This window comes from Microcaecilia unicolor, chromosome 6 (genome assembly GCF_901765095.1).
Source record: "Microcaecilia unicolor chromosome 6, aMicUni1.1, whole genome shotgun sequence".
NCBI lineage: Eukaryota > Metazoa > Chordata > Amphibia > Gymnophiona > Siphonopidae > Microcaecilia > Microcaecilia unicolor.
In genome coordinates, this window is record NC_044036.1 from 129,984,561 (window position 1) to 130,012,526 (window position 27,966).

The following is a 27,966-nucleotide window of genomic DNA, read 5'->3' on the forward strand; positions in this document are numbered from 1 at the left end:
TCTTGCCAGGTACTTGTGACCTGGATTGGCCACTGTTGGAAACAGGATACTGGACTTGATGGACCTTTGGTCTGTCCTAGTATGGTAACACTTATGCTCTTATGTAACAGCACTGCAGAACCACCAATGCAAGAGACATTTTCTTTTGCCTTCTGCAACATTTTTCCAGCTGGAATGTGCTTGTTCATGAGCTTTTTCTTATTCCTTGATTTGGTTATGGAATAAGCTGCCTCCTGCGGTGAGATCCATTAATGATCTTTTAAGTTTCTATAAGGCTATAAAAACTCACTTGTTTTAATGACTTTTGATGAACTGTTTAATTGTTAAACTGGCAAATAGGTTTAATTGATTTTATGTTTATTGTACTGTGTTTGCATATATTGTATTTTTATTATGGATGTAAACCATGTAACCCCTTCTGGGCGTATTTGGTAGGATGGGCTATAAAATAAATTAAAGAAACAGAAATATGATAAATATCAGTACAATACAAACAATAACATAATACACAAAATGGAAGAACATTCAAACAAAATAGATATGATGTCAGCATAATACCAATGAAACACCAAATAAGAATGCATTAAAACATTTAAATAAGATAGATATGATGCTAATGTTGCATGGTCTGAAATTAAAATAGTCCTTTCTCTCAGTCCCTGTAGGTGGACTATTTCTCTGACAATGCTACGGACTGTCCTCAGCATGGAGCCTGAGCTGCTTTCCAGATGATGGCTGCTGTTAGCAGCCCATCTCAGAGTGTGACTCCTCAGGAGAAAGATGGGGGGGAGGGGGGTCCTGGATAGTCCTTGAGGAAAAGAGAACAATGCAGAGCAGCACTGAGCCCTGGCTCCTGAAGTACTGTCAGCTGTGATTATCAGCATGAATAGGACTTTTCTCTGAATCCCTCCTGTGTGGCAGTGGTTGCTCTGCATTAACTGAAAGTTCCTCTGCTGTCCAGGGTTGAGTGGGTGGATTGGGTAGTCTCAGTCTGTAATTAAATTGCACAGTCACTCCTTTTTTTATTATCCTTTTTTTTTTTCTGTTTACAGGGTTGTAGCTTCCCAGATTGGCTTGGGCCAGTGTATATATGTATTTCCTGATTAAATACATTTGATAGGTTTACATGCTGTTCCTTTTTTCTTGTCCTTCACTTAAACAAGTTATGTGCTTGTGAACTAACTGAACAGCTAATAAAATTAGATACAGTAGCTGAGAAGAACCCAGTGTTACAGAAAATGTAATATCCTGCAGAATGACTGTTGTAGACTCCCCTCAGCTTTCCATTTGTACAACAGCAGAACACAGCAGAAACAAATATCACATCCAGTATGTAATCATGTCTTTTATCATAGCTTTTGTGTTTTGGAAAAAAAAGATTGATTTTGATTTTAATACAAATTAGTCTCACTGTACTGCTGCTGTCCATTTTTGAATTTGTAAAAGTAGCAGTCAGGGCTGCCATCATGTGGCAGAACACCATCTCTACCTCTTACAAGTTAAAGACCAGTTTTCTCGTCTCCCCAGAAGTTCTGTGTCCGTGATGGCTGAACATCAAGCCCAGTCTTCTCGTCTCCCCAGAAGTTCTGTGTCCGTGATGGCTGAAGATGAAGCCCAGTCTTCTCTTCTCCCCAGAAATTCTGTGCCCATGAAGCTGAAGTTGCTCCCCTGACAATGGAAGTAAAAATATGAAAAAGCTACCACACTATAGAGTATCCAAGATTACGGAGATTTCCAACAGTTTTTAAGTGAAGAACTGTTGGAAATCTCCGTAATCTTGGATACTCTATAGTGGGGTAGTTTTTTCATATTTTTTACTTTTTGAAAATCAGTCTTGCTGCTGTGTTTTGGATTGTTTGTAGTGATTTTAGTGTGCTTTCCTTACACCCTATGTATGCCGTGTTGCAGTAGTCTAATTGTGAATAGTACCATTATCTGGAATGATTGTTTGGGAAAATAATCTCTTATCCTTCTTAGTTTTCACAGGGTTCTGAAGCATTTTGATGTTACTTCTGATATTTGGTTGTCCAAGATGTTTGTCTAGTATGATTCCCAATAGTTTCAGTTGTGTTTTGATTTGGTACATTTGTTACTTGTAAAATTTTGCTGAGCTGGGGTGTTGTGTGGACTGGACTGGATAGGACCAGGAATTTATTTTTCTTAAGGTTGTTGCCCAGTTTTCCATAAGGTCCAGGCCTGATTTGACTCTGTCCAGTATTTCTGTGATGCTGTTCTTGAATGGTAAGTAGACGGTTACATTGTCTGGTATATGAAAGGGTTGAGGCCCATTATCTCCCGTTTTTTCCCAAGCAGTGCCATCATGACATTGAACAATGCTGGCGATATTGGAGATCCCTGTGGTACCCCACATTCTGGGTTCCATGAAGCTGATATCTGATTTGACATCTTTACAATGTAGAATTTGGCTCTTAGGAATTCGTTGAACCATGCTGCCACTGCACCACATATTCCCATGTTGTCAAGCTGAGTCATTAGTGTTGTGTGGTCTACTAAGTCGAACGCGCTTGCATGTCGAATTGTAGTAAGAGATTCTGTCCTTAGCATATTAGGCTTCTGAACTTTGTTATCAAAGTGGTTATGACAGTCTCGATGCTGTGTTGTGGTCTGAAACCTGATTGGGAGTTGTGAAGTATTGAGAATTGTGTCAGGTTTTCCATTAGTTGCTGTACTACTAGGCCCTCCATTGTTTTGGTCAATAATGGTATTGAGGCCACCGGTTTATAGTTTGTGATGATATTGATCTTGCTGGTTGGGTTTTTGGGGCTTGATGTGAGAACAAGGTTACCTTTACCTGTTGGGATATGACCTTTTGAAAGCATGTATGCAATGTGATTTGTGAGGCAGTCGCTGAACCAGTCCAGGGGGTCTTTCATCATATAGTTTGTGCAACTGTAATATTTTGCTTTTTTAAATGTTGTGTGTGCATATTCTTATGGCTTTTCTCCATGTGGTTTTGTTTGTGTCAGTTTTGTTTCATCCCATTTTCTCATGAAGTGGATGCCCTTGGGTGGTATGTTGCTGTACTCCTTCATCGCTATTGTCCAGAAGGTTTGATTGTCCACCTTCCCTCTGGTTCTGTATGTGTGAAGTGGTGTGTTCTTTCCGTTTTCTTTACATAGTAGTGTGAAAGAAAGCTTGCTGAGCTCTACATAGGATCATTGGAGAGAACCAGTGGAACCAATGTTCAGATACGATGCTCCTTCGTGCTGTGATACCCGATAGTATTACCAGCAATAATTTTACAGAGATGACCCAGAAGCTTCGACTCCTGAGGCAGGCATTTCATGGCAAAACACGGCTCCATGTCGAGCCCTGGTTTAACTTGATGTTTGAATAAAGACTGACTTTTGTGTTTACCTTTGGAGTCTCCTCTTAGATTTGTTTTAGAAGGCCATTTGACATCCCTACTTTGTGTTTTTAGACATTTTAAATGTTTAACATTGTGCTGTTTTTGTCTCACTGTGGGTCTGGACGGCTTCCTAAAGAACGTCCATAGACCATTATTAAATTGAGTTGGGGAAAATCCACTGCTTATTGTTGGGACAAGCAGCATAAAATGTATTGAACTTTTTCGGTATCTTGCCCCATATTTGTGAACTGGATTGGCCACTGTTGGAAACAGGATGCTGGGCTTGATGGACCTTTGGTCTGTTCCAGTGTGGCAACATGTTCTGTAACATGACCCAGTGACCTTACATCTGAACCAAGTTCCTGCAGCTGGAAACCAAGCCACAAATTCTGATTCTCCACTTCAACGATATATAGAGCTGCCAGGTTACCCTGTTTCTTGGTGGGTAATTTTAGGCCAGTCCTGGATTTCTGGCACCTCTATCCTGCTGCTTTATGGGATTCTCAATACAGACTACAGTAGGTAGAATCAAAGACTACAAACCCAACCCTGCTTTGGGAAAACTAGGAGTGGCCAAAAGTCTTCAACCTAGAACAGAGTATCTTGGTAGCTCTGTACATAGCAGTAGTGCTTCTGGTGAGGGAACCATGCCCAAATGTTGGTAGCATCTTTTACAGCAGGGGATCTTAACCAGTGGTTCCCACATGAAGAAGTCAAATGGGGTGCAGAGAAGGGTCTTGAAATCTGAGGCAATTTATTGAAACTTTCTAGACAGAGTGAAGGCAGATATTAGGACAGTTACTGGTAGCATAACTGTGAACTACTTTAACTTTAGAGACATGTTAGCATATCAGTAATTACTAGTGGACTCGTGGTTCAGGAAGGGGGTGTGAGGGTTTCACTGATCAGTTAAAGGTGCGTGAAAACCAAAAACAAAGGTTAAGAACCTCTGTTTTACAGAGCAATAGAGGGCGCTCTTAGCTTGCATAATCATTCTCTGTGAGCCACACAGTCATGTAGAATGAAAGTCCTTTCCATGGCTCGAATAATAATTGGAAACTGCTAATATTTTCTTCATTCAAAACTACATGTGATCTTTACCCAGAACATTATTTGTAGAAAAGCAGATGCAAGCAAATCTCTGTGGACAGTTTTTCATTAGGCTGTAATAAAAGCAGAACTAATAATACAGTTTAGCTTTGATTACTACTGCAAAATCCACAAGGTAGCAAAATGGTTCACACTTTCATTGGTTTCTTTCACTGGAGCAGGGTGCGGTAGGGCAGCAGAATAGGGGTTGTGCTGATTCTGTTCTATAGTTACACAGAAAGGCAAACATTAGTTCTAGTTTTAATTTGACAAGGGACCCTCCAACTGAAGATTATGAGCGAAGCATAACAGTGAACTTAAAAAAAAAAACACCCCACACAGAGCAGTAAACTTAGGGGATCTTTTATTAAAGTGCGCTAAAAATCAGCTGGTGCTAAAGACCGAGATGCCCATTATATTCCTTTAGGCATCTCAGCATTTAGCATCAGCTGATTTTTACCATGAGCTAAAAGTGCACCTTAGTAAAATAATAATTGATTCCTACATGTTATTTGACATCCAAGACCAAATAGTCATCACAAAGAGCTTTAAAGCACTGTGGAATCTAAAAAGAATCAGGCATCTCTTCCCTAATGGTATGTTTAGAACCTTAGCTGGGCTCGATGGACCTTTGGTCGTTCCCAGTATGGCAATACTTATGTACAAACAGTAGTGTTATCAAACTTCAATTATTACAATGCCATTTATGCTGGCTGTAAGGAATCTTCCTTCAAAAAAAATGCAGACAGCTGAAAATACAGAAGCCAGATTAGTCTACAAGGCTACGAGATTCAAAAGTGCAGCCCCTTTGCTTATAAAGTTACACTGGCTCCTACTCAAATCCAGAATAACTCTATATAGCTTAACCCTGATTACATGCAACCTTTAATTGATCTCCCCCCCCCCCCCTTCGCAACACTCTCCCTGGTTCAAGAGATTATCTAACCCTCCACTATCCCAGTTGCAAAAATGTGATCTACATGCCAGGATTCTCTTACCTCTGTACCAAATGGTGGAATTCCCTCCCAAAATTTATCAGATGGGAACCTAATTATTTGACATTCTGGAAACACCTTAAAGCCTCTCTGTTTAAGCAATTTCTCATAGGTGACCATAATTATTTTAAACCCCTAATTGCACAATTATTCAAGTTCTCAGTTCCATTCTAATTGTTATTATATGTGGATGTCTATAAATTGTTACCTTTTTGGGTCTAGCATTCATTTCCTTATTACATATTGTAATACTCAATCCTCATTCACTTTATTACTACTTAATGTATACTATCCCGCATCACTTTTTCTGCACCAGCCCCCCAATTATCTACAGTTTAGTAAACAGATAAATATTTGGCTCTCTCAGCTAATATTCCCAGATGGACTGGAAGTGGCAAATAGGAGTTTGCTGATGCAAGGGCTTTGCTAGATTTTACACATGATTTTGGGGGTCTGGAACAATACAAAGGTATTATAACATTCTCATTTTTGTTTTCCATTCCTTTCCTAATAATTCTTAATATTATATTTGCTTTCTTAGCTGTCGCTGCACACTGAGCAGAGGTTTCAACATATAATCAGCATGACACCTAGATCCTTTCCTGGTTGGTGACTCCTAATGTGGAACCTTGCATCACGTAAGAATAGTTTGGGTTCCTCTTTCCCACATGCATCACTTTGCACTTGCTCACGTTAAATGCCATCTGGACTGCCTTGGGTTGGGTGTTGAGAAGGTTGTATATAAAGTACATTAAATAAATAAATAAAACCTGCTTCAAGCTGGCATAGGGTTTGCAGCAGGAGCAGCGCCCTTGTTTGATGTGCTGCCCGCTGATCATTAGGGAGGAATGCAGGAGACCCTCGTTTGCATGACATTAGTGATCATAGTTGGCAAGCGTGGTTTCGTGCTCTGCCCTGCTCATCAGGCGGAAGCAAACGTGGGTGCTATTGACCTCTAGCGCCTGCATTTGCTTTTAATCATCTGCCCATAAATTACAAGCATTTACATCCTGATTGCTACCCACCAGGATCATCCCCATCATCACAACCTACACACAAAAAGCTTCCAGGAACACTTAATTTCTGCCTGAATTTTGGGAGAAAAGGGATGGGACTCAATATACAGCCCTTCTGTGGTTACAAAGCAGTTTATATCTTATATGCGGGTACTTATTTTGTACCTGGGGCAATGGAGAGTCACAAGGAGCTGCAGTAGGAATTGAACCCAGTTCCCCAAGATCAAAGTCCACTGCACTAATCATTAGGCTACGCCTCCACTCATTCCACCAATAAGAGCCAACCTCATCAGTGATGTCACAATGGCTTGATTGCCCAATACTTGGCTCACTTCTGATATTGTGATGTCATAAGAGGGAAAGGGAAATGGGACTTGATATACTGCCTTTCTGAGGTTTTTGCAACTACATTCAAAGCGGTTTACATATATTCAGGTACTTATTTTGTACCAGGGGCAATGGAGGGTTAAGTGACTTGCCCAGAGTCACAAGGAGCTGCAGTGGGAATTGAACCCAGTTCCCCAGGATCAAAGTCCACTGCACTAATCATTAGGCTACTCCTGGGGATAAACTATTAATTTTTGTTTTTACATTTTGTAATTTATAGACATACAGATAACTGCATGACATCTTAGGGTCTCTTTGTTTGATTCCAGTGGAAATGGGTCCCAGATCCATACAACCTCTTGTCTCTGACCTAACAGGACAGGGTGCCAAAGGGAGAACTGACTTCTAGAGCTCCCCCTTCTCCTAGATAGATCAACTCTGAAAGCAGGCACATAGAGACTACAGAAGAGTCATGATTTGTAATTTAAAAAGATAAAGAAGTAATGTTTATTTTATGTCCACTGCTGGCGTGACTCGCATTAGCTGAATGGGAGAACTGTCCATGCAGCTGCTGCTTCCCAGGCCAAGCTCCGCTCCAGCAGGAAGCAGTGACAATGCAATGGAGGGGGGCTACAGATTCAGATCAAAAGAGTCTACTTCTAGGTATTTGTACACTAAAAAGTGCTCACATTTTCTATTTTGAACCTAAATAGAGATCTGCACTGGTGAAGCACGAATGAGAAAGTAAAAGCAACTAACAGTAATTTTGTGATGGAAAGCTCTGGTATTGATTTTTGGTAAAAACGTATTGTGGAGGTAGGGGTGGAGGGGTTCAATTCTTATGTTAGGTCTTTTGCTCGCAGGTTGGCTAGGGCTGAGGATGCCCAGAGGTAACAGACCCTAGAGAAAGGGAATCCCAGTCATTGTACCATGGTGACATCTAGTGGCCCACACTTGCAGAGTTTCAGAAGCCCCTGCTGTACAGTGCATAACCTCCAGACAAAGGCTGTCATTACAATGAGAAGGCGGCCCTGATCCATCAGTTGGGAAGGGGCACTGGGAAGAGAAGACTATCAGCACCACTGTCCTAAAACCCTCCCCAGCCCAAATTCCCCACCCATACCCTCTGTGCACCAACATGATCCCTGACACATACATCCAACATACCCTGCACACTTTTATGTGCTACTCCCCCCCCCCCCCTCCCTCCATTAAGCCCCAATATACACAAGCCCCTACTCCCTCAGCTCAGACATCCTACCCATGGCAGATATTCCCTCATATACACTCCTTCGGACTCGGATACTCCCTACACATCCCAAACCCATCTTCCCCTACACCCCATATCTCCACCTCCACACTGCTGCCCCAGATACTCACTCCCACTTAACATCCAAAAGATTTTGGGTAGTGGTTCAGGTAATCATTTTACCTCAATTAGACTACTGCAATTCTTTGTATGTTGGGATTACAGCAAAACTGCAACTACACTGCAGCTGCTCCAAAATACAGCACCTCGTCTAATTTTTAGAGCTAAAAAATATGATTGAGTTACTCCACTTTTGCACTGGCTCCGTATTAAGAAGAGAGTTTTAAAAATTGGCATAATTAGTATATAAAACTTTATATGGTATGAGTCCAGAAGGGTTGGTTCACTATCTCTCATTTCCAATTAACCGTATAAATTCCCAGTACCAATCTTTGTTGAAACTTGGCTTTCCGTCAGTAAAATCTGTTTGGTTAAACTTGTTAATGGATAATTCTTTTGGATATCAAGAAACTAAGCAATGGAATAATCTTTTGGCGGATTTAAGATGAATTTCATCATATTTTCTTTTTCAAAAAGTTTTTTAAATGTATTATTTCAATTATCATTATGATGCAATTGTCTAAACTGTGATCTACGATTCTTGTAAATGTCTGTATCTGGTTAAATGTCAATGTCTTGTTATCCGCCTAGAATTTACTGATGAGATTAGTTTAGCTTATAAATCACAATAGAATAGATTAGCTGGCAGTAGACAACACCATGGCACTTTCATTCTTGTGTCCTGGTCACACACAATGACCAGGAAGAGAGAACAAAGGGCTGAAAGTGGAAAGTGACAGCTCTAGATGTGTCCTTTTGTGCTGTATCCTTATGCTATCACTGACCTGCAAGGACAAGGAGGAAGGTTGGCCTTTTGGACAGTGATACTGTTTGCTAAGGATCATGCACCCGAGCTTCCCAGGAATGAAGGCTGCAGCTGTTCTTAACACCAGAATCTGCTAATCTAATGTCAGCTGCAATCAGTCCGTCCCTCTTCCTCCTCAGTACTATCTTAAGACTGTCTGATGTTGTCAGACCCTACTTCCGTAGTTGTTATAACTGTTTCTTTCACATTACTTTGGGCCCACTCGGTTGGGCCTGTTCTCACTGCTGGGCTGGAAGTTGATAAAGGCTGAACCGTGAATGCATGAGATAAATAACCTGTGTTTGTCTACAGAAAGCCTGCATCTCTGCTCTTTGGGCCTCCTAGTCTGGTTGGTGGCGGGAAGAGGCATGGTAGAGAGCCCACAAGTCTATTCCCCAGATTACATGGGCTGGTGGAGGCCCCTCTGTTACAAAGACCATGTACTCAGGGGGCTGAAGAGTGTCCAATGCCTGTTATTTTTAGGTCTGCTACATGTTTTAACACCATCTACTTTACCTAACAGAAGAGCCAGCTCTGCATTGATCTTGACCACTTCAGAGTGCACCGGGATCCTGCATCTCCTGGTTTACAGCTACATCACATACCCACCTCTGTGATTCTGTCAAATAGTGAAGGGGTGGGGGATTATAGTTCTGCTTCATTCCTTAAAGTTCAAATGGCTGAAAATAAAGTTTTTCTAGGTCTACAAAAAGGTCATTTTGGCAATAACAAGAGCAGAAGTGAGAAAGATGGATCCTTGAACAATAACCCCATTTCAAAGCACTTACAATCAACATATTTAATAAGAACATAATAATGGCAGAATCATCGCTCCCTGAGACACACAGCAGGACGCAGGTGATATTATTATGCATGCAGGGTCAGAGGTAAGATCATTCAGCGCTCAAGTCTCACACTGCATTACTACAATGAACTAGTTAAAATCAATTCCCAATAAAAATTGTTACTAAGCTTAATTGAAAATGTCAGCACTACCCGCTTGAATTGTAGCCAAGCTCAAATGCAATTGTAAACTTTGTATCGCTCAAATGTACACCAGATGCCTATTTGTCACAGCGCACAACACATAGAAATGAACACCAGCAATATACTCATAACCATCCAGTGTCTGATTATATTCTTACACCCAAACACAACCCACAACCTAGACAACAACAACCCCACTACTCACAATCCCCATAACACTCACACACACACAATGCACGCCCAAAACAATAACCACAACAACCCACTTACATATCACCAATCCTATGCACAACCTTTAAACAACCTACCAGATCAAAGACACAACAACCAACCAACTGGAATAAACCCCGGATATGTACATCACCGACAAAATAAAGAAAACAGTGACAACCACAAATCCAACCACCGAAGAAACAGACAGTTAATAAAAATAAACACATCTAACCCCACCTTGGAACCACATCACCCAATCCAACTAGGATACGTCAATGCAAGATCAGCAGTAAGCAACTCAGTAGACATACTAGATTGGATTATCACAGACAAACTAGACCTCTTATTTATCACAGAAACCTGGTTCCATAGTCCTACAGACCCCATCATCCTACAAACATGCCCACCAGAATACAAAATCACGCACTGGACAAGAAATGGAGAAAAAAGAGGAGGCGGAATAGCTATAATATACAAACCTGAATTCACCATCACAATCACAGGTGAATCTACCTCACCACAACTCGAAATTGCATCGACAAGAATCAACCATCCAAGCCTAATAGGACACCTCAACACAATCCTATTCTACAGGCCACCAGGAAAATGGCAAGACACCCAAACACAACTCATGGATTTCATCTCGAATACCTGCGTATCAGCCTCAAACATCCTCATACTAGGTGACATCAACTTACACCTAGAAGATGACACCCTACCAAGCACACGAGAATTCAAAGAATTCCTACAACTCTGGGATCTGCAAACACCCAGCTTACAACCAACCCACGAAAAAGGACACACACTAGATATCATAACAAATAGACTCGAACCGGACTCAACTATCACACTCACCAATACAAGATGGACACCCACACTATGGTCAGACCACCACAAAGCAAACGTTACTCTTTACTGGCGAAAAACACAACTAAACACAATCAATAAACATGAGCGAACAACCTACACAACGAGAGGAAAAATAGACCCCACAACATTCTGGCAACAAATCTACCAGAGCGAATGGACTACAAACGCTAACACCATCCAATTCCTCCAAGAATGGGACGATATAAGCACAACAATATTAGACAAAATTGCCCCAGCCCAAACCAGAACATCACACAGGAAAAATGCAAATCCATGGTTCACCGAAGAACTAAAAAAACTGAAATCACAAGTCAGGAGACTTGAACGAGCCTGGAATAAAAAGAGAGACGAACAAACACTAAATGACTGGAAACAACTTTGGAGAAAATACAAATACACTATCAAACAGACAAAAATACTACATTATAAAACATTAATAGGACCAAACTACAAAGACACACATAAACTCTTCAACCTCGTGAACAAACTGTTAGACACCACACCTGTTACAACCAATGACAAAGATATACCAAGTGTCGACAACCTTGCAAAATACTTCAAGGAGAAAATTGTACTATTACGACACAAAATACCCGCCAGCCCTACAGAATACACCACTCTCCTAGACTGTCTAAACCCAGAAGAAGGAACACACCCAGCAGACAGAACCTGGACCGAATTTGAACTATTATCAGAAGACCTCATCTCCAAAACTCTCAAAAAATATGCCAAATCCAACTGCAAACTAGACATATGTCCAAATAGCCTCATGAAATCTGCTCCTCAACAATTCATTATAAACCTAACTAGCCACATAAACTACATGCTACAAAACGGACTCTTCCCAGAGGAAAAAGGAAAAATCTTACACCAATTCCTAAAGACACAAAGAAAAACACGAGCGAAATAACCAACTACAGGCCAATAGCATCCATACCACTAATAACCAAGATAACCGAAGGTGTGGTAACTAAACAACTCACAAGCTACCTAGACAAACATTCAATACTGCATGATGCCCAATCAGGATTCCGTTCGAATCACAGCACAGAAACAGTATTAGTCACCCTTATGACTAAATTCAAACAAATAATTGCAACTGGCAACAATATACTCCTCCTACAATTTGACATGTCAAGCGCCTTCGACATGGTTGACCATGGAATCCTACTACACATACTTGAATATTTTGGCATCGGAGGAAACGTCCTGAATTGGTTCAAGGGGTTCCTAACCCTGCGCTCGTATCAAGTCACATCAAACTCAACCAAGTCCAAGGCATGGATACCGGAATGTGGAGTCCCACAAGGATCACCTCTATCGCCAACCATATTCAACCTAATGATGATCCCTCTAGCAAAACTCCTATCAAAACAAAACCTAAACCCATACATATACGCCGACGATGTGACAATATACATCCCATTCAAACAAGACACCAAAGAAATCTCCAACGAAATCAATCAAAGTCTACATATCATGAACACATGGGCAGATGCATTCCGCCTGAAACTAAACGCAGAAAAGACCCAATGTCTGATACTCACCTCCCAATACAACACAACCGAATTCAACGTGATAAACACACCAAACCTAAAACTTCCAATCTCAGAAACGCTAAAAATCCTCGGTGTGACTATCGACCGCCACCTAACACTTGAAACTCACGCAAACAACATAACCAAGAAGATGTTCTTCAGCATGTGGAAATTGAAAAGGATAAGACCATTCTTCCCAAGATTCGTCTTCCGCAGCCTAGTGCAATCCCTCGTCCTCAGCCACTTGGATTACTGCAACTCATTATATGCAGGCTGCAAAGAGCAAATACTGAAGAAGCTTCAAACAGCCCAGAACACAGCAGCCAGGCTCATCCTCGGAAAACCTAAATATGAAAGGGCAAAACCACTGCGTGAGAGACTACATTGGCTTCCACTCAAGGACCGCGTTACTTTTAAAATTTGCACGTTAGTCCATAAGATTATTCACGGTGAAGCCCCAGCGTACATGACTGATTTAATAGACCTACCACCCAGAAACGCCAAAAGATCATCCCGAACTCACCTCAACCTTCACTACCCCACTTGCAAGAGGTTGAAGTACAAGACGATACACGCGTCAACCTTTTCCTACATGAGCACGAAGTCTTGGAATACACTTCCGCGCAACCTAAGAACGATTAGCGAACAAGCCTCCTTCCATAAACTACTGAAGACTCACCTGTTTGAACAAACTTACGGAAAGAGCCAAAACACTTAGAAACCACACTCACTGTTCACCAACTCAATACACATCCACTTCTGATCCCCCATCCCTCTATCCAGTCAATCATTCACTTACTCACGGAACAATGTACATTATATACCTAGGTTTTTAACAATGCCCTTTTTTCCCATTGTCTCCTTCTAATCATCACGCTGTCGGCTAGCTCCGGGTGACCTAGTTTTTTAAGAGACTTAACATCGGGCTTAAAATGAGCCATACCTGCGCATTCTGTACACTGCGCAGTCAGCTGGCTCAGTAGGGCTGTTTTTGGGCTGATAGGGGGCCGTTGTTGCAAAGATATTGAGCTGCCAGCGGTTCAGACCCGGTCTCTGATTGCACATCGCGCTGCCTTCGCGATTACCCTGTCTGTGCACTGGGGTGGATCTAGCCTATGATCGGGCTCGACCGGACATCGTGTTGACAGCGGTTTTTTTCGGGCCGTTTCAGGACATCGCCCGCACATTGCACATTGTATTTCCCCTCGCTTGTGCGCCGCGCTTCCTTTCCTGCCTTCTCCTCACAGCTGTTCGCTCTTACAATCCCGTCGCTAGAGAGCAGTTTCGCTCACTGCCGCTGTTGTCGATCAGCTGTTATCCTCTCTGCTGCAAGTTGAACAAGCGGTTTCGTTCGTCGAGGTCGGGGGTGCAGACGTCGTGTTAGAAACAGCATTAACGTCGCCACCTAACGGTCTCCTACAGAATTCGCCATCTTTTTTTTTTTTTTTTTTTTTTTTTTTTTTTTTTAGCGGCTCCAGAAGAGGAGTAGCCCCACTTTGATTCTAGGCTGCCTGTTTTGCTTGAAGAAGGAGGAGCCTGTCTCTGCACTGGACGCCTTGCAACTAATCAGCCGTTGCATTTCCCTTCCTCCTGTTTACTCTAACTGCAGATCTGTGGAGAGTGCTCCAGGCTCTATTTAACCTGCCAATTACAATTACAATTAGATTATCTAGATTACAATTTCATCTCCTGCCACCTCCTGACATAATCATGTTCTCGTCCTCCATAATTCAAATTCTCTACCTGTCAGCCCTGTTGCAATCCGTCCTAACTGCTACTGAATCCTCTTATGGTCACATTCCCATCATCACTGGACATAGGAAGCTCTCATCCCGCACACCATCTTGCAACTCGTCACATGCTGATCAACTATCTGTCTCTGTTGCCTCTAAGTCCTATCCTCGCAAGCAATATCATTACACAACGGTTCCCATTGTGCAAGCAAAACAAGTGCAATTCCAATCTTTACATGTGGGCTATGTAAATGCGAGATCAGTAGTAAGCAATCCTGAAATGATATCTGACTGGATCTCCTCCGATGCTCTAGATATGCTGTTCATCACAGAAACCTGGATAAGAACACCTAAAGACCCCATCGTATTAGATCTCTGTCCTGCAGGCTACAAAATCATCCACTGGGACAGAAAAGACAAGAGAGGGGGCGGGTTGGCGCTCATTTACCGCTCCTATCTCATAGTAGATACAATTTCCGTTTTGACCTCCTCGTCGCTGGAAATCGCTGCTGTCAAGGTTCATCACTCCTCCCTTCATGGCCAGCTGGCCTGTGTGCTGATTTATAGGCCACCAATTACCTGGTCAAGCAATCAATCTGTGCTTCTGGATTTCATCTCTAATGCCTGTATGAATAACTCGAATATACTTTTTTTGGGTGATCTTAACCTCCATTTGGAAAATCCCACCTCTCCAGATGTATCCCAGTTCCTGGATTTTCTCCACCTCTGTGATCTTGAATGTCCAATCTCTGGTCCAACTCACTGTAGAGGCCATTCACTGGACTTCCTCTCATTTAAATTTTTAGAAGATCGCAACTTTTCTGTTCATGATATTGACTGGCTGGAAACGGCTTGGTCGGATCACTTTAAATTGCAATTCACCCTGCATTGGCAAACCTCAAGTCCCCTCCGACCTCGTCAGCCTCACCAATATTACACCAGAGGTGTCATCGACCCCAGTTTGTTCTGGAGATCTCTCTACAGTCACGGCTTGGGTCTGCAACCATCCTCGCCTAACTATCTCTCCGATTGGGACCACACTTGTAAAACAGTGTTGAATACAATTGCACCCCTGCGTCTTAAGTCCTCGCACAATCGTAGATTATCACCTTGGTTCTCAACAGATCTGAGAGCTTTGAAATGTGAGACACGACGTACGGAAAGATCTTGGCGAAAATGCAAAACTGATCTGGCTTGGGAGGCCTGGAAAAGTAGTCATCGCAAGTATAAATATGCTATCCGATCTGCAAAGTGCACCTACTTTTCATCTAAGATGCAGGTGGCAGGCCGGGACATCCGACAGATATACCAGCTACTAAACACCTTTCTAGATACTCGCAAGTTAGAATGCTCCAGTGTTAATCCTCCTTCAGCTATACAACTAGGATCTTACTTCAAGGAGAAAATCCTTACCCTGCGATCCTCAACTGTCAGCAGCCTCTCTGATGTGGACGACTTCCTGGCATCCCTGGTCGTACCATTGGGCGCTTGCCCGGCTGACCGCTATTGGATCAAATTCAATCGCCTGTTGCCTGAAAAGGTGACTATGGCTTTACGTAAATTCACAAATAAAAGCTGTAGATTAGATGTATGTCCATCCCACCTCTTAAAAGTTGCACCAAAATGTTACATTGAAGAATTGACTCGTTACCTCAATTATATGTTAAACATAGGTCTTTTCCCGCCAGGCCATGGAAACATCCTTCTCACCCCAATCCCAAAGAATTTAAAGATCAAGCCAGATGTCATCTCCAACTATCGTCCAGTGGCTTCGATTCCTCTAGTTATCAAACTGTTGGAAAGTCTGGTCAATGTTCAGCTCAACGAATTTTTGACTAATTTTGATATCCTCCACCATTCGCAATCAGGATTTCGAGTTCATTACAGCACGGAGACAGTCTTGGTCACTCTCTTATCAAACTTTAGACGAGAACTATCAGTTGGACGGAAGATTCTTCTACTACAATTTGACATGTCTAGTGCTTTTGATATGGTGGATCATGAACTCCTGCTCCATCTACTGGATTCTTTCGGTATAGGAGGGCCAGTTTTGCATTGGTTCAAGGGTTTCTTGACTTCAAGGTCCTATCAGGTCATGGCGAACTCCCACACTTCAGAACCGTGGAATGCTTCCTGTGGGGTCCCTCAGGGTTCGCCCCTTTCACCTACCCTGTTCAATATTATGATGATGCCGTTAGCCACAGCACTTGCAAACCTAAACCTCAACCCTTTCATCTATGCGGATGATATTACAGTTTACATCCCTTTTCAATCCTCAATATCAGAAGTTGCCAACCTCATAGATGCATGTTTCACCACTTTAGAACACTGGGCCAAGGTGTTCCGATTCAGGCTCAACAGGGAAAAAACTCACTGTCTCATCCTCTCGTCCACGTACGCTCATGTATCTGACACAATGCTTCCAGTACTGGGCTCGGCCCTCCCGATTGCCAATAGCATGAGACTTTTAGGAATACACCTGGACTCACATCTCCAGCTGGCTGATCATGTACACTTGGTTACCAAAAAAATGTTCCAGGCAATGTGGAGGCTTCGGCGCATCAGATACCTCCTTCCAAGAGACTTGTTTCGTACCCTTGTCCACTGGCTGGTCCTATCCCACCTGGATTATTGTAGTGGTATTTACGTGGGTTGTCAGGCTTCCTTATTGAAAACGTTCCAAACGGCTCAGAACACTGCGGCGAGGCTCATCCTTAAAGTAAGACGTTTTGAACATGCCGAACCCCTGCGCTTTAAACTTCATTGGCTGCCTGTACATGAGCGAATTGCTTTTAAGATCTGCTCCCTAACTCATAAAATCATCTATGGGACTGCACCGGAATACATGCTCCCCTTGATTGACCTTCCGCCTAGAAATGCCAACCCTGCCGCTCGGTCCTATCTCCATCTTCACTTTCCGAACTGTAAGGGAGTAAAGTACAAGAAACTCTTTGCCTCGTCCTTCCGTTACTGGAGTCCCAAACACTGGAATATGTTACCTCATCACCTCAAAACTCAAGAAGACCACGGCCTTTTTAAGAAGTTGTTAAAGACATTCCTCTTTGCTAAGACTTACCCCTCAACTTGCAATGTTGATTAATGTATCCTTGTCCCCTTCCCTATCTAGTTCACTCTGTTAGATGCTTGTATTACCTTTAAGTTTGTACTTTTATTTAATTTACTGTAAGACACATTGAGCCTGCACGAGTGGGAAAATGTGGGATATAAGCAACAAATAAATAAATAAATAAATAAATGTTTCCATGTTGATGTCCCATTGTTATACTCCCATTGATATTTGAATATCTCGCACAACTCTGTTCAATGTAATCCATAACTTAGTCGTATCAAATGTATTTCTATTATTCATGTCTTATTGTAAGCCACACTGAGCCCGCAAATAGGTGGGAAAATGTGGGATACAAATGCAATAAATAAATAAAGGTTTAACAGAAATGGATATTGTTACCTGTACTAAAATCTTCTCTGTATTTAAACTGTGCATGGATATGGGCAATGGCTGTGTAAAATACAAGATTAAGTGGGAACCCTAATGATTTGTACTGCCAGTCCCAATACTGCACATCAGTACCCCAACTCCTAAGAGTTTCTTAAAACAGGCAGACAACTGCAAGTCTAAATCAAACAGTCTAACAGCAATGATCCTTCCAGAATATTATTTCCTTAAGAGCTGTGCATCCGGACTTCCAGAGACCTAACTTCATTCTCAACAGAATGACAGTCTTCACTGGTCACCGAGACGTCCGCCTGCTGCCGAGGGCTGTTCCTGCACCTCGTCCAGTAACCTAACCTGTAGCATACAAATAGAACACAGTACCACACTGGGACAATGTCAGAGGGGTGCCAGAGGGTAAACTTCTCTTAAGCAGCCTAGACTTTAGGGATAGATGCAATAAAACTGGCCTAAATGAGAGATTTTGTGTAAGAAGAGATTTGCCGGGACAGTGTTCGCTTTGGCACATTTTCATGTAAATGTAATTTCCCTTTCTCTGGCGCTCAGCTCTCATTCTTACAAACTACACAACAGTTACAGCCCAGAAAATGAGTCCAAAGTTGTTTCTGTGGAAATTTTTCTTTTATAGGGCCTGAAGGTCTGGCATTTTCATCTCCGAAGAGACAAAACCTGTCTCGGTGAGGACTCCTGTGGGTCTTCAGAGCCTATTGGTGCTTAGAGCCGACCATCAGAGATATTGTTCACTACACAGGTCCAGCTGGGGGTCCAGGGCAGCTGCTCCAGCAGACAGTTTTGAAAAGACCCCCCTCAATTCCTAGAAAGAACCATCAGGGGTGTCTGCTACACAGCTCTTGTGAGGACTTGCATGGCTATCTGTTTAGGACAGCTTCGCTGTGGCCTTTCATTTCTTCCAAGATGTCATCAGGGGTTGTGTCTGCTGCACAGCGAAAGCCTAGATTGGAAGAAGCGCTGTCGGGTGTATTCTGACTACGAGCGGCACATCGGTACCTGTAGCAATAGGACTAAAGAGAACATAACGGTTAGTGAGGAGCTGAATTATAAATTTAGGCACTGTATCCTCACTCCCTCCATTTTATGCCAATCAATTACCAACTTCCTCTTTCCAACCTAAATCATACATTAGAGAATTTGAGAAACTGAGCTTGAAACATCCGATAAACTGGACTTCTCACAAGCTGGTTAGTCTCCAAACAGCGCCCCCCTTCCCCACACACAAGAACCCCAAAAGTTTCCTGATTTATAACAGTTGGGCAACGACAGCATCAATCGTAGGTTCCTTTTATAAGCACCGTGAGCCAAATTCAATTAGATGGACACTGACAGGGTCACAGCCAACAACTTTCTTCATACCAAGGCATCTGATGGGAATGGGAAAACCGCCTCTGATGTGGTGGCTTAAACCTTTGTACACTGTATATTGTCATCTTTTCTAAACTTCTAAAAGATGACGATATACAGTGTACAAAGGTTTAAGCCACCACATCAGAGGCGGTTTTCCCATTCTGTACAGGATAAACAACAAGTTACATACTTAAATCCTGCAACCCAGAAAAACAGGAACGATGGGAGAGAATGAAGTCTACAGAACAAGGAGAAAAAAGACAAAAAAAACCAACAAATTCGAAAGAAAAACAGGACAGTGAATCCACCGCACATGGGCTCTGCTCGCCAACTGCCACCTTATTGAAAGAAGTGCTCCATTTCATAATCATCATTTCTAGCACCAAACGTAAAGGTGGAAAGATGATCAAAATAAACATGTCACTGTCTCTGAATCCTATCATTAAAGAGCCATCATAGTGTAGTAAGATTAAACTCTGCCAGTGTCCCTTAAGGGAATTGTTAATGCCTGTTTTCTTGTTCAGTTATTTGTACCTGTAATACTAAGGCTAATGCAAAGCCATTCCCACAGATCCACTTCCAATTCCAGTAGAGCCGTAATGTACAATTACTTTACTCTTCTGGGCTTTGACATCTTATCAAAAGTCCCTTTTCTGTTTATTTATTTACCACTGTGAAAAAACAGTGTGTTTTAAGCCTGTAAAATGTACTGGATATTTTCCTGCATTATGTTCTGAAGTGTATCTCTCCTATTTGGTCAGCAGGTGGTGTTTCTTTGCTGTAAAAGCTGTTACAGAGAACTGTTTTTTTCATTAGTTTGACACAAACAGGAAGCAAGAAGCAGTATATATTTGAAAACTTGTTGACTGGGCTCTGATTGGCCTGGAGTTTGAAATTACCCAGCAGTTGTTGCTAGCTGTTGCTTCAATCTTAGCCCGGGAGGAAAAACAGACAGATCTTTTTGCTAAGGCTCAGTGAATTATATATCCTGACCTTCCCAGGTACTGTTTAGACAGTATATAGATGTTTAGTTAGTGCTATAATTGATACATATTTCAGTTACCTGTTATTGTTTGCTGATTGCACATTTTTTGTTCATTGTTCCAATGTGACAATAAACCTGTTTAGCTTGTTGACTCTGCTGTCTGGCCTGATAAAGAATCCTGGTGGTTTGTGTGTTAGGTCTGCGAGTGCTTTCTGGGAACTTGGGGACCACTGGGAGTGTGGCTCTAGTAACCTAGAAAATCACTGGGGATAATTGGAGCGCGGGAGACTCGCCCAGAGGCGGTTGTGATCCAGTTGGTGTGAGGAGGGTGCTAATGTACAGTACAAGTGGCAGGTGCAGGCGGACCCGAGCTGTGCTGGGGATACATCCTCTAAGTGGCCGCAGGGGTAACCCCAGGCGGGTGGCTAGACATTTCATGACAACCTTTTTGAAGAAATTCACCCATGGCAGTGTACAGTGAGAACAATCTGGACACAGACAATCAGAGCAGAAAAATATTAAAATAACAGTATGTATTATGGCATACAGTGTTACTTACAATGTCAATGCAATGTACAGTAAAACATCTTAATAAACAGCACAGGGTGTAAGTGAAAGTGGAACATATAGATAAGACAGAGTAACGGGAGTAAGAAAATAAGGGGACTAATTTGAAGTTGCACATAAAGTCAGAAAGGTGTAGGAAAATATCTCAGCTAGGGTAGGAGAGGATAAGCAAGTCCTGCTATAGTACGTGCAGCCGGTGTGTTAACCCTTGTGTGAGTGACTACCTAGCTAGTTGCTTCTTTCATTAACGGCTTGGGAGAAGAGCCAGACTTTCACCTGCTTCCTGAAGTAGAGAGAGTCTCGAGTTAAGTGAAGCCTTGTAGGGAATGTACTCCAGCTGTGTAAAATTAGCATACTCATTTTCTTTTATCGTGCACTTAAAAAGTTTTTAAAACCCAATAACAATTTACTAATTAACTCACAGAAGTTAAGTTCTAGCAAGCAAAAAGAAATCCAACTTGTGCTCCAAGCCAAGTTTCTCTGGGTTCATATATCCCTCTTAGATGATTACTTCCCTCTCCTATCACTCAACCCAACTGGAGCCAGAGGCAGACTTGTAAATGAAACACAAATTTAATCAGAAACAAAGATCTCTTCTAGAGATCAGAATCAACCAGACCACTACCACAATTTCTGTGCTTTGGTTTCACCATGAGTGATCTGTTAATATAAAATCAGTCACCTGTATTCTTGTTTATGGCAGTCACTGAGGTGGGCTGTGCATGCAGGGAGCAGGACATGCTCTCGGGCACTGAGTAACTGATGAGGAGTCTGGGTCCCACCAGCCAAAAATATAGAAACAGAGGAAAAAATGTGGTCTATCCACTCTGACCCATTCATGCCATCTACTATCCCTTCTTCTCCCACAGAGATCCTATTTACATGTCCTAAGCTTTCTTGAATTCAGATGGTTCTTCATCTCCACCACCTCCACTAGGAGACCAGTTCATTAATTCACCACCAGTTTCATCCTGTTTATAGCTTTCTGAAGATCTATCTAAAGATCTATCTACCTTCAAAAAGATATGTACAAGATGAGACAGTCCAGAAAGCAGCTCCTAAAATGGTCAGTGGTCTTCATCATAAAGCATATGGGGACAGATGTACTTTGGAAGAAAGGCGGGATTGGGAAGATATGATATAGACGTTTAAATACCTCTGTGGAGGAGAGTTTCTTTCAACTGAAAGAAATGTCTGGAATGAGGGAACATAGGATGACCGTGAAAGGGGATGGACTCAGGAGTAACCTAAAGAAAAACTCCTTCATGGGAAGGGTAGTGAATTCATGAAATGGCCTCCCAGTGGAGATGAAGACTGTATCTGAATTCAAGCAAGCTTGGGACACATGTACATGATCTGTAAGGGAGTTAAAGGGAGAGTAGATGGCATGGATGGACAGACTGGATAGGCCCATAATCTGCCTTCATTTTTGTCTGTTTCCAAATTGAAAGCAAGTTTTCTGAGGGAAACTGCCTGGAGAAGGGAGGAGGGTTCAGTAATGTCATTAATAAGGTTCTTTAATTACCTAATAACGATCATTTGTCTGTCTCAAGCACATCCCTGATATTTTAGGACTGCAATCATTAATAGCTGAGCTCAAATCCTACTTCTGACACTGCGACCTCAGACAAGTCACTCCACTCTCCTTTGCCTCAAGTACAATTTAGATAAGCCCACTTGGCAGCCCCTCCAGCTGTATCCTTTTGACTCTTCAAAATTCCAGCTTTGTGTCTCTAGATTTCCTTCTTTCTTGACACTGGGTGTGAATCAGGAGCTGCCATACTGTTTCACCTCCTGCTTCATGAACAACCAATATTGCCCTGCAAACACATCTGCTAAGTCCATACTATCCACAGGTCTACTCTGAAGTCCCAAGGCAGGGCTATTCAATTCCAGCCCTCGTGGTCCACAGGTAGACCAAGTTTTCAGGATATCCACAATGAATATGCATGAGAGAGATTTGCATACCAAGGAGCAGTGCATGAAAATCTCTCTCATGCATATTCATTGTGGATATCCTGAAAATATGACCTGCCTGTGGACCTCGAGGACCGGAACCGAGTAGCCCTGTCCTAAGGGTATGATGGTTTTCCTCTTCCAGTCCCTCATCTTAGACCAGGGGGTTCTCAATCCAGTCCTCAGGTTTTCAGGATACCCACAATAAATATGCACAAGATAGATTTGCATACAATGGAGGCACTAAACCTCTCATGCATATTCATTTTAGGTATCTTGGAAACCTGACTGACTAGGTATGTCCCAAGGACTGGGTTGAGAACCCCTTTCTTAGACCAATTACTTTATGATTTTGTTGTCATTCTAGTAGGGTCTGCCTGCCCCCTGGGAAAATTTTGCAATTTGTCTAAGTTCTGTGGCCCATCAATCTGCAAACCATATTTCTGTATCATTCAAAGCATGATCCATTTCCACAAAACACAATCTTTCTGATATTACAAATAGATCAATTGCAATCTGACCTTGTGGCACATATAGGATCCACCTTTCTTCACCCGGTCTGTTCCTGAGGAGGGTCCTTTCTGTGGAGGATAAAAAAATCCTTGAGAAATGCAAGAGGAGGGATGCACATAACTACAGGGCTGGAGAGGAGGGGTTTGCACTGAAGGGGAAAGATGGAAAGTGCTATTCTTTTCAAGCTTTAGCATTTAATTCCATGCAAATGATGCAATATGGACTCAATCAGCTTTCTTGTATTTGAAGTTTAACCAAGTCCCTTTTTGTCACCCTGTGATGTGTCGATGCGTTCACAGATGTTTCTGTGACAATAAAATGCTGTACTGCTCTAATATGTACAAAACACTCATCCAGTAGTGCCAAAAGGAACAAATGAGCAGTAAAAAGCTTCATAAATGTCTTCGCCCTCTGCTTTCTAAAAAAAAAAAAAAAAAAAAAAAACACCAAATGCATTAGAGTTTAAATCACTGATCTACATTCTCAATATGAAAGAACAATTGTAGAAATATTGAAAGTCAGTAAGAACAAGCCAAAAAGCTTTGACTGCATAACTTTCACACCCCTTGGCTTATCACTATAATGAAAAGTAATTTGTAAGATGACAGTATCACTTCATTTTTGTTGTTAAAGTTGTCTGAAGGCTGGGCTGACAGCAATTAATATTAAGCTATTTACTCTCTTTCATTATATTTTTATGTATTGTTACTTTTACAATTGTCTTATTGTTTTAGTATTACTTATTTGGAGTGATATTATGTACGGATAGTTGTAATCTGCAGCACTAGGGGCTACGAGTCGTTCAGGCTCAGGTTTTCCCAACTTTGCATAGCAGGATGATACATGCAGTTTCTTGGCAGAACAGCTCAAGGTCTTTCAATTTGGCCAAGAATTATCTGTGCACAGCAGTTTCCAAGTCTTGGTACAAATATTTTATTGGATTTGAGTCTGGGCTTTGGCTGGGCTTCTTGAAGACATTCAAATCCTTCTTGCTCAACCACTTCATCGTTCGCTTTGCTTTGTGCTCAGGATCATTGTCCTGCTGAAAGGTGAATCTTCTCCCTGCTCTCCACCCCCTCTGCTACTACAACTCAACTTAAAATATTAAAGAACTGAGCTGGCAGGGATCCCCAAGTCCTGCCAGCTGAAGACCGTTCTAGGCACTCCCTCCAGTGCAGTTTGGCAGCTGGCCCCATAGCTTTGTTTCCTTTTAGTTTCTCAAGTTGTTCATAAACACTTCCCTGAATGGTGCGATATATACTCCATTCCCATACCTACCTTTCTCAGCCAACCGCAGTCCTTCTCCAGGATTGTCTTCTACAATGAAGGAGTGGAGGCGTAGCCTGGTGGTTAGAGCAACAGGCTGTGAACCAGAGAGACCAGAATTCAAATCCCACTCACACTGTTTGTGTCCTTGGGCAAGTCACTTAATCATTTATTGCCTCAGGTACAAACTTAGCTTGTGAGCCCTCTTGCAACTCAATCTAAGCCCTCTACCAGCCCCCAATTTACACAGTCCAACATCCATGTTTTATCTGCCAAGTCATCTTCTAACTCCAAGCCTTCTCTGACAGCACTTTCTCTGCTGTTTCACTCTCTGCTCAGGTCCCATCTATACAACTATCAACCACCTTTCATCACTTTGCCAACCCAACTGCTTCTTGGTCTGCCTTTGGTCACATTCTCTCATTAACTTGACTCTTGGAGCTTCTCCACTGCTTCTGTCAGTCAGTGCACTTCTTAGGGGGTTTCCTTCATTACAAAAGCAAGTCCAAAGGTGAACAACCGCTTATGTCTCACATTACCTTCTCTCAACTTTGTAATCGCTTGCTGAATGATGGTCGACAATTCTTCAAAGAGGGATATTTTCTGCTCCTCCCAATCCATCTGCTGCACTGTCTTAGCTTATGCTATGATCCTTTTCTTCACATGTGAAATTGTGGAGACAGATATCATCTCTTGAGGCTCTGGGGGCTTTTAAAGCTCGATTTGCCCTGTCCATTTTTATTTCTGGGATGCTCCTCTTTGGACTGTTCATCCACAATATCTGCAGGCATTTCCCACCACCACCTCCCTGTTATTCCTGTACACTTCTGTATCTGGTAAGTACTCCTTGAATTTGGATATTTATTTATTTGTTACATTTTATGTCCCACTCTTCTACAATTGAGTGACATTATTTCTCCATGTCCTATTTTCTAGATCTTCCAGTTTGAACAAGGGTTGCATTTGCTGGGCATTCCTGGTCCTGTTCAAACATGCTCACCTCCAAATCCTCACTCTGACGCCCCATGTCTTCCAGCTCCGCAATACTTCGTAAGATTTCTTCCTTTACTGTCAAAAGATCCAATCACATTTTTGCAGCTCCTCCCAGCTATCAATATCATCTCATTACATTCACCAGGTCACTCTGCTTCAGCTCCACCACAAATGTTTAAGATACTGTTTTGCAGTCTGTAAAGTTTATTTATACGTATTTACTGTATGTATTTTTCATTCTGTCCTTCTTTAATATAGTTTTTTACTTCATGATCTTATCTGAACTGTATTTAAAGCAGTTGACTCATTTTTAGAATACATGATATTGTGTGCATTATTTATGTTTTTAACATGCATTAAGACAATTTATTTAAATATGTCATTCTTTTACACATTACTGCTCACACAGGCTTGTGATATATTTGTGTCATCTGATGGTCTCATATAAGGTTTTCAAACCATACTCATTAATCAATGTTTTTGTGTTATTTCATCATATGATTATTAATTCATTTTTATCATTTCATATTTACTGTTTAGAGTTTTTCTGTTGTTACATAGTGTACCTTTCTTTTAAATGCATATATATATATTTTTTTAGAAAACATGTCTTTTAATTTCACATTAATTTGTTCTTATGTAAGGTAAGAGGACTCCTGACACAGGCACACACACACAAACACGGCCGTGTTGAGTCACCTCTAAACTTTATTTGGATTTTAAGAGTGGATTAAAAACTCATTGTTCTTTGTCGCCTCATTTCTTCCCCTGTTGCTGTTACAAAACACAAGGCAACATGGACCTCGGGAAGGAAATGTTCCCGACAAACTTTAGAAACAACATTCACTAGGAATTTATCCCACCCTTCTCTCTCTTCTCTCCTTCCCCACAAATAACTTACAGGAATCACTGCTGTGGTCTTGAAATGTTTCTGCTCTAGCCATTCTTCTGCTCCTACTGTCCCTGCTGTCAACAGACAGCTCCTGAGGGGGGGAGGTGGGAGCTGACACAGCAAGGAAGAAGAATCTCTTGCTCTCTGCTGTAATCCTTTCTGTTCCTGTCCTGTGCTCCCATTCCCAACTGATGCATGAGAGGACAAAAGAGAAAAGGGCTGGAATAGTGACAGTTTCTGAAGTGTCTGCTGCAGTTACCGACACCCTCTCCTTCTATCCCTATATGACAGAGCAAAGAAAAGCCACTCTACTCCCTATCAGACCCAGGCTGACCCCCACCTGCTGCCTAAGAAGGAAGGGCTGAAGAAGACTCTTCTCTAAGGCAAGTAACCCATGACTCTATGCTTAGCCATAGCCCTACCACCAAGAAGGCACACCAAGGACTTTTCCAAAGCACAGTGGTTGAGCAGTACAGCTTTTTACTACCAAAAAAAAGTATCTTTTGGTGTCTTTAGACCATAAAACCTCCACACATACATGCAGTGTCCTTTAAGTATGGCAAATGCCAAAGAGGTCATCATATGGCTTTTCTTCAGCCCTGGCTTCCTTTCTACCTTCCCAAACAGGCCATATTTGTGGAGTAATCTTGAGATTGCTGAATAGTCAACATTTTCCCCAGTTTCAGCTACAGCTATCTGTAATTCTTTTAAAGCCATTCTGGGCCTCATCTTCCTCGGCAGTTTCCTTAAGCCACAGCTGGGTCAGCTTGATCGAGGCCATGGTCCTGGTGGTACCAAACTGTTTCTAATTTACAACTATAACCTTCCTAATAGTACCCCAAGTAATATTCAAGCTGACAGAATTTCCCCCAATTTGTACCTTTGAATAACTTTATCCCAAAGTTTCTTCAGCACCTCAGTGTTCAGCCCATTTAGTCCTGTGCTCCAAATTCACGACATAGAATAAAAACAGGTTGATTTGCCATTCAGATCAGCTCAATTACTGTGAATGGACATAAGTGGGATTTAACTTAAGGGCCTTGTTAAGGCAGTTTTTGGAAACTGAGCTAATCTGGATTTGCTAAGACAAAATATGTGAAAACTCACAAAAAATATCTTGACAGTTTTACAATGAACTGAGGCTTCCTTGACGCAGCCTCTCAGGACACACTGCTGTGTTAATGGCACAAATGCACTGCTATACTTCACAAGTTGCAAAATGGATTCACCTATACATAACCAAAAACAAAAAAGAAAAAGGCATGTTTCAAACTCTATTAGTTTGGGGAGGGGTTGTTTAATGCCAAGAAGACTTAAATTAGACCAGTTTACAACATCTCATGAAAACTTAGATGATATGGTTTAGTTCCAGTGTAACAAAGAAACTGCAGCTGTTTTTCCATACCAGTGTGGCTTAATTGCAGGGGAAATGAATACAACAGTTGGGGAATGTGACGATCTATAATCATCCCCCACCAGAAGACAGTAATTGTCCCTTCACCTGTCTGAGAGAGGGAAGGGATTCTTTTATCACCATAAAGAACTGAATTACCCCTCCAGCAAACTTTAAATAGCAATACATGTAAATATTGTGTTATGTAAGTAGAGAAAAGTCATCTGCTTCCCGTACAAATAAACTTTTAGG

At 41.9% G+C, this 27,966-nt stretch overlaps 1 protein-coding gene across 4 annotated transcripts in view; it reads right to left on the reverse strand.

Annotated features, from left to right (window-relative positions):
* Positions 1 to 11,868: 11,868 nt before the first annotated feature.
* The window catches only part of SUMF1 (sulfatase modifying factor 1), a 49,198-nt gene continuing 33,100 nt past the window's right edge, over positions 11,869 to 27,966 (reverse strand). For 3 of the 4 annotated variants that reach the window (XM_030205829.1, XM_030205828.1, XM_030205827.1), the window contains 2 exons: positions 23,179 to 23,238; positions 17,756 to 18,809 (listed from right to left, as the gene is read on the reverse strand). In XM_030205829.1, the coding sequence (XP_030061689.1) occupies positions 18,657 to 18,809; positions 23,179 to 23,238 (213 nt within the window). In that variant the 3' untranslated portion in view covers positions 17,756 to 18,656. Of the gene's footprint in view, positions 11,880 to 17,755; positions 18,810 to 23,178; positions 23,239 to 27,966 lie in introns of those variants that run through there. The other variant, XR_003942444.1, reaches the window with a different exon arrangement.